This window comes from Lipotes vexillifer, unplaced genomic scaffold, assembly GCF_000442215.2.
Source record: "Lipotes vexillifer unplaced genomic scaffold, Lipotes_vexillifer_v1.1 scaffold1098, whole genome shotgun sequence".
NCBI lineage: Eukaryota > Metazoa > Chordata > Mammalia > Artiodactyla > Lipotidae > Lipotes > Lipotes vexillifer.
In genome coordinates, this window is record NW_006798559.1 from 149,925 (window position 1) to 157,335 (window position 7,411).

The following is a 7,411-nucleotide window of genomic DNA, read 5'->3' on the forward strand; positions in this document are numbered from 1 at the left end:
ATCCCTTCCCTCTGCTAAACCGTGAAGGGAGAGGGAAGGGGCATTGCCTCGGGAGGTGCTGGGGTCCCATGGTAAATTCAGTGTTGGCAAGAGAAAGCCATCAAGGTTTATTGAGCGTCTATAATTTGCTCATTAATTATACCATTTCATTTAATCTTCACTTTCGTCTTCATGCCCCTTTTACAGTTAGGGCACAGGGAGGCTCCAGGAAGTTAAGTCACTTGCAGGAGGAAGCAGAGCCAGTAAGTAGCCAAACTGTCCAACTCTTTCCATTCTGCCACGTTATCTGCCCAACCTCTGGCTCTCATGAGGAAAAGGCCCTCTTTTTAAGGCCATGGAGACACTCAGGTGCCAGCTAGAGTTTGTGTTCTTTGAAGAAGACATTCAACTTATCTTGTTCTGGTCCAGAAGTTCTAACACATGCATTGATTCGGTTCCACTGCTGCCCCCTGGGTGGGGCCTGACCCTGAAGGCTGAGCCTTATCTCTAACTAGCCTGTTGATCAATCCTGGGCCAGGCCTGGACTGTGTCCAGGACAGGTGGGCCAGATTTCTGGACTCCGCTGCATCCTCTTGTACGGATTCCGCAGGGCGTGGAAGCTTCCCTTGCTCTGTCTCATGCTCCCTGTGTAATCACAGGCAAGTCACTTGTGCTCTCAGGGCCTCTGGAAAGCGTACTCTCCTCTGGAAAGCGGACAAGCGAGTTGGACCAGACTAGCTCCAGGGCCTTACGATGTGATGGAGGCAAGATGGCCCCTGGGTTGAGCCAGAACCAGGCTTATTTTTATTGCTGTTCCTCAGAGCACCCTGGGCCGAGACTGTGTGACAGTCAACATCTGGTGAATGAGAAGCTGAGCAAGGGTAGATTTGAGAGGCGTCCAGCATGCGGGACACAGCAAAGAATGCTTTCCCGGCCTCAGCCACACCCCGGGAGCTGAGCTTTAACAACAGCAACAAAAAAATCAAATGTGTGCATTCAGGCAAGGAGAAAGGCAAGTCGAGAAGGAGGAAAAAGTGGTTCAGAGCCAGTGACCCTACCCAGGAAATATGACTAACCCAGCAGAGGCTGGGGCCAGGCAGACGTGCCTGCCTCAAGCTGGTGAGCGGGGAACGTAGGCAGTCTTGGCTTTCCTGTGGTTTCCCTCGCAGGTCCCAGACTCAGAGCTGCCAGCCCTGGCTTGCAGCCGGTGGAGGCCACTGTGATGGGGCTCCAAGCTGCCGTGGGCCTCCACCTCCCTATGGGGGTCTCTGAGGAGCCAGCCTGGCCGCACTCCCTGCCAGCCCCCAATGTCGATTTCCTCCATCAGGGACTGCTTGCCCGCCCAGCACAGTCTACCCTTTCCTGCCCTCGGCACCAGCTGGAGAAGGAGCCCAGGGGTGGGGTCGATGGGTGGGAATATCAGGAGATAGCAGAGGGAAGGGAGAGGCCACGGTGTAAGGGGGCGGCGGGGGGCGCTGGCTGGAAGGAAGCAGAGCCTGAAAAGCAGAAGTGGGAGGAAGCAGAGCTGCACGGAGAGGTGAAAGTGGAGGGAGGCTGAGGGAGGCTCAGCGTGGGATGGGCTGGCCAGGACCCTCTTAGGTGGGCAGAAACAGAAGCTCACGTTTCTGGAAGCCACTTTGTCCAGGACTGGTGTGCCCCACCTGCCATCCTTTCCAGTCACTGGAGCCTCAACTGCCCGGGCAACGGGTGGATTGGGCTCAGCATACGGATAAAGAACTCCTGGGCTGGGGCTTGTCCTGGCTTGTGGTGCCCAACCTCCTGACAGAGGCCACCACACTGAGTGACTGGACACCTGAAGGTCCTCAGCCAGCCTGGAGGTGCATTCAGATTTGAGGATACTTGTTCCTAAGACAGGATGGTGGCGTGATGGTAGATAGGTGGGCTGGAATGGCTGGGGGGGGGGGGTGGGCAGGCCTCACATTTGAATTTAAACTGTGTGGCACGGTCCATTTTTTTTTTCTGACCAGGATCGAAGTCGTGCCCTGTGCAGTGGAAGCGTGGAGTCTTAAACACTGGTGGCACGGTCCATTATTTTGCAAATTCAAAAAGACCCCAGCCCACGGTCCAGCCAGCTGCCTGGGGTAGGGTAGGGGTGGGTGTGGGAGCGAAGGTGGAGCCAGGAAAGGGTAGGAGTCCTGCTTGGTGTCAAGGGAGAGAACACTGGCCGAGGAGTTTCCAGGCGAGGCCTCTGGACCCAGCAGTTCCTGCAGATGTCCAGGTTCCAGGCTGGGAGGAGCTGGTGTCATTTCAAGTGCTGACACTCACCCTTTTCTCTTTCTAGGGCAGAAGGGTAGGGGCTGTTGCATTTCACACCTAAGGGCAAACCGGGACTGTGCGGTGAAGGGACCTGTTGGGAATCAGTGGACTCGGGATCTGAGGAGGGCACAGATAGAGGGGAGGACCTGTCATTCTGACAGCTGGCAAGCACTGCCGCTGTCTGCATAACTGACCCCCCACTTCACAGTGTGTCCTCAAAGCCCGGCTCCTTTCTGAGTCAGGACCTTGGGACAGCCAGCAGGACAAACATCCTGCCCCTACCCCTAGCCTCTGCCTTCTGCCTCCAGGGCTGCTCCTGCCTGTTGATTTTCCTGTGCTATCTCTTTTTTTAAAATTTATTTATTTATATTTATTATTTTCTTGGCTGCATTGGGTCCTCGTTGCAGTGCACAGGCTTTCTCTAGTTGCGGTGAGTGGGGCCACTCCTCGTGCGGTGGGCAGGCTTCTCATTGTCGTGGCTTCTCTTGTTGCGGAGCACGGGCTCTAGGCGCGCAGCCTTCAGAAGTTGTGGCATGTGGGCTCAGTAGTTGTGGCTCGCAGGCTCTAGAGCTCAGGCTCAGTAGTTGTGGTGCACCGGCTTAGCGGCTCCACGGCATGTGGGATCTTCCCGGGCCAGGGCTCGAACCCGTGTCTCCTGCATTGGCAGGCGGATCCTTAACCTCTGCACCACCAGGGAAGCCCTCCTGTGCTGCCTCTTAGGCTCCATCTGGTCTAATAACTGGAGAAAGTCCAGTTAATCAAATACATTCTCTGAGCGCCTGCAGGGTGCCAGGCACAGTGTGAGGTTCCAGCTCGATCCAAAGAGGCAAAATATGCCTCCTCCTCAAAAGGCCTTTATAGTCTAGTTGGGGAGATGGCCAGGCCCGTAACTCAGCACACTGTGGCAGAGTGGGAAAAAGTAAAGGCTTTAACATAAGAGGCACAGAAGCAGCTGCCTTTTGAGGTGGTGAGTTCCCCATCACTGCAAGTGTTGGAGAGGAGGATGGCGAGGGATGTAGGGATTTCTGCACTGTGCGTGTTTAGGTACGTGTTGGGAGGCAGATGTGGAAGAGGATTAACTAAGTACTAAGCCTCCTTCTAATGCCAACATCTGTGATTCTGTGACATTCCCCACGTAGGGGAAGTTTATCTGCGGCCCCTTGCACGTGATGGCTTCCTGCTTCTCCACCCCCTTTCAGCTAGACCTTGAGACTCGCATGGGTTGTTCTTTATTTCTGTGCCCTTCCGCCCTCATTTTGCCCAGTGCCAAGCTCCCAATATAGGCCCTGAATGGAATTGAATAGACCCTGTTGTGGGCTGCTTAAGGAATGCAGGAGTAGCGGGCATGTCCCCTGCTCTGGTTGAGCGGTCAGGTCATGCTCCAAGACAGCCTGTAAGCAGGAAATTAAGGGTGTGCTCCTAGGTGAGAGGGCTGGGAGAACTCCCAGAGAAGGCCGAGGCCACCCAGTGTCCTAGAAGCCTCCTCAGATGGCTGCGGCTTGAAATGGGCCCGGAGGGGTGGTGGGGCTTGGATGGACGTGAGGTGGAGCTTCACACTGAGGAAGCTGAGGAGCTGTGGGCTTGGGCAGAGGAGCTGGTGGGAGAGGAGTGACAGGCCGATGGCAGTGGGCGCTTGCGGGGCAGAGCTGTGAGCAGAAGGCTGGCGGGCAGCTTTACAGTCATCTGGAACTTCTCCAACACTGACATCCGGGCTCCACCCTGGAGAGTCTGGTTTTTATTTTTAAAGAATCAATTTTATTTACTTATTTATTTTTGGCTGCGTTGGGTCTTCGTTGCTGCGCGCGGGCTTTTCTCTAGTTGAGGCGAGCGGGGGCCGCTCTTTGTTGCAGTGCGCGGGCTTCTCGCTGTGGCGGCTTCTCTTGTTGTGGAGCACGGGCTCTAGGCACGCAGGCTTCAATAGTTGAGGCACGCGGTCTCAGTAGTTGTGGCGCACGGGCTTAGTTGCTCCATGGCCTGTGGGATCTTCCCGGACCAGGGCTCGAACCCGTGTCCCCTGCGTTGGCAGGTGGATTCTTAACCACTGCGCCACCAGGGAAGCCCCGAGAGTCTGGTTTTAACTGGCCTTGGCATTGGGATTTTTTTAAAGCCCCCAGATGACTCTGATGTGCAGGGGGGTGTGAGATGCTGTTCTGGACAGAGTTAACTGGCAGCATAAGAACCACCTAGAACATAGTTCAAAATGCAGATGCCCATCCTCACTCCAGACCCGTGGAATCAAAATCTTCAGGCCTGGGCCTCGATGTTTTTATAAGATCCCAAGGAAATTCTAACCTGTGGCCGGGCTGGAAAGCCAAAGTGATGAGGGCCAGGCAGCCAACCCCTCTCACCAAAACACTGCACTGGTTCTCGGAGTCCTGTAGCCCTGCAAGTGGGCTGCCTGCTTTTGAGTTATGGCCTGAGCTCTCAGGTCGGGACACAGAGCACAAAAATATGGGAATCCCCTGGCAGTCCAGTGGTTAGGACGCCATGCTTCCACTGCAGGGGCGGGGGTTCGATCGGTGGATGGGGAACTAAGATCCTGCATGCCGTGTGACATGGCCAAAAAAAAAAAAAAAAAAACAATAGACAGCTGACAGTTGGCCCACTTGTTCACGCCATCTCTGTCCACGAGCTCTCCTCACTGGCTTGGTCTTGGGGGTGGCCACGTCACCACTTCAGGCCTGAGTTGCAGGCTGAGCTGTCCGTTACAGGGGATGTGGGCACAGCATGTGACCCTATGTGGGATGGAGAACCATTAAAGGTTCCCTCCCCCAAGCCTCCCCCTCACTGCCTCCCCTCTACCTTGAGGAAGTGTGGTTCCAAAAAATGCCTTCAGCTGTGTTTTAAGTTAGGAAGGAAAAGGAAAGTCAATTTCACCTGGTATTTTACACCCATGGCCACTGCTCCTGTCTCCCCCTCTGTTTCCTACTCAGACTCAACATCCTCTGCTCTCCCGTCCATCCCCCAAAGATTGCCCTTTGCCCTTCCTGCTTCCCCAGCCCCCAAGAGTCTCCTAACGGTGGCTTTTAACCCTGAAGTTCCCCAGGTCCTTCCCTTGCACCACTGGGGCTCCCTGTTAGCTGCACAGCATGAACTGGGTGGCAGTGCTTGCTGGTGTGGGCTCTGCATTTGCAGCCAAAGAAAGAAACCCTCTAGTCATGGGAACGTAGGAAAGAGAGTGAGTGAAGCTATGGTTACTACACTTGTGAAATTTTTTAAAAGATAGTATTTTTTTAAAATGCTTGCCTTTAGCACTTTGTTTTTTCCCTAAATAACTTCTGTCCAAAAAAGATTGCTCTTACTGACCTACAGATATTCATCAACCTGGCATTTGAGGGGAGCTGGGCATACAGAAGTGATACCTGAGACACAGACGTAGAGAACAAACGTAGGGACACCAAGGGGGAAGGGGGGGTGGGATGAATTGGGAGATTGGGATTGACATATATACACTATCGATACTATGTATAAAACAGATAACTAACGAGAACCTACTGTATAGCACAGGGAACTCTACTCAATGCTCTGTGGTAACGTAAATGGGAAGGAAGTCCAAGAAAGAGGGGATATGTGTATACGAATAGCTGATTCACTTTGCTGTACAGTAGTTACTGACACAACATTGTAAAGCAACTATATGCCAGTACAAATTAATTTAAAAAAAAAAAAAAAAGAAGTGATAGTTGATGCCTGGGAATGGGGGAAATTCCCTAGGGAGGGAGTTTAGTATTAGAGAAGGCACTGAGTCTAATGTTAGCTGTAGGTTTTTTTGTTTTTCTGAGATTTTTTTGTTTGCTTTTGGTAGATGCCTTTTTTTTTTTTTTTTTTTTGCGGTACGCAGGCCTCTCACTGTTGTGGCCTCTCCCGTTGCGGTGCACAGGCTCCGGACGCGCAGGCAGCGGCCATGGCTCACGGGCCCAGCCGCTCCACGGCATGTGGGACCCTCCCGGACCGGGGCGCGAACCCGCGTCCCCTGCATCGGCAGGCGGACTCTCAACCACTGCGCCACCAGGGAAGCCCTGGTAGATGCCTTTTATCAGGTTAAGGAAGTTCCCTTCCATTCCTAGTTTGCTAAAAGCTTTTTTTTTTTTTAATCAAAAATGGATATAGAATATTTCTAAATAATTTTTCTGTATCTACTGAGATGGTTTTATGTTTGTTTATATGACTTGTTAATAGGGTGGATTTCATTGATTTTCAGATGCTAAACCAACTTTGCATTCCTGGAGTAAACCCTGTTTAGTCATGATGTTTTATCTTTTTATATATTTCTGAACTCCATATGCTAAAATTTTGTTAATATTTTTTTCCTGTGTTCATGAGGGATCTTGGTCTAATTTTCTTTTCTATAATATATTTATCTGGTTTTGTTATATCAGGAAAATGGTGACAGCATGGGATGAGTTGGGAAGTGCTCTCTTGTTTTCTAGAAGAGTTTGTGTAAAATTGGTATTATGTCTTCCTTAAGTTTTTGGTAGAATTTATCTGGACTTGGAATTTTTTGGAGGCGGGGGAGTTTTTAAGTACAATTTCAATTTCTTTAATAGATATTAGATGGTCATCTCTTTTGTTTCTGTATTGGAAATTTGCGTCTTTTCTTAATCAGTTTGTCTAAAGGGTCATCAGTTTTATTGATTTGTCCAAAAACCAGTTTCACTGATTTTCTCTATTGTTTTGGTTTGGGGTTTATCGATTTTAAGTCATTGACTTTAGACTTTTCAAATATAAGTAGTTGTTGCTTAGAGAGATGTATCCCAGCCTCATGCAATGCCCAGAGTTAGGAGTCTGGAAGCAGAAGAGGTCACAGCAAGGGGGAGACACCGGCCCAGGGCCAGAGACTCCTAGTGCTTTTCACTAGTCACTGTGTGATTTGGGACTTAAGACTCTCTGAGCCTGAGTTTCTTTGCCCGCATAATGGAGCCAGGGATAATCTCCTCTTGAGCTCTTGGAGATGAATTAGTTGAGTATGAAAGCACTTGGCCACCCGGAAGGACCTCCCCAGACCAATGTGAAGGCTGGTTGTCATGGGGCTTCCCTGGTGGCGCAGTGGTTGAGAGTCCGCCTGCCGATGCGGGCGACGCGGGTTCGTGCCCCGGTCCGGGAGGATCCCACATGCCGCGGGGCGGCTGGGCCCGTGAGCCGGAGCCGCTGAGCC

At 51.8% G+C, this 7,411-nt stretch overlaps 1 protein-coding gene across 2 annotated transcripts in view; it reads left to right on the plus strand.

The window, feature by feature from the left end:
• The first annotated feature begins 334 nt into the window (after window positions 1–334).
• The window catches only part of CAPG (capping actin protein, gelsolin like), a 14,599-nt gene continuing 7,522 nt past the window's right edge, over window positions 335–7,411 (plus strand). The window contains exon 1 of one of the 2 annotated variants that reach the window (XM_007470589.1): window positions 335–348. In XM_007470589.1, the coding sequence (XP_007470651.1) occupies window positions 335–348 (14 nt within the window). Of the gene's footprint in view, window positions 349–1,458; window positions 1,489–7,411 lie in introns of those variants that run through there. The other variant, XM_007470590.1, reaches the window with a different exon arrangement.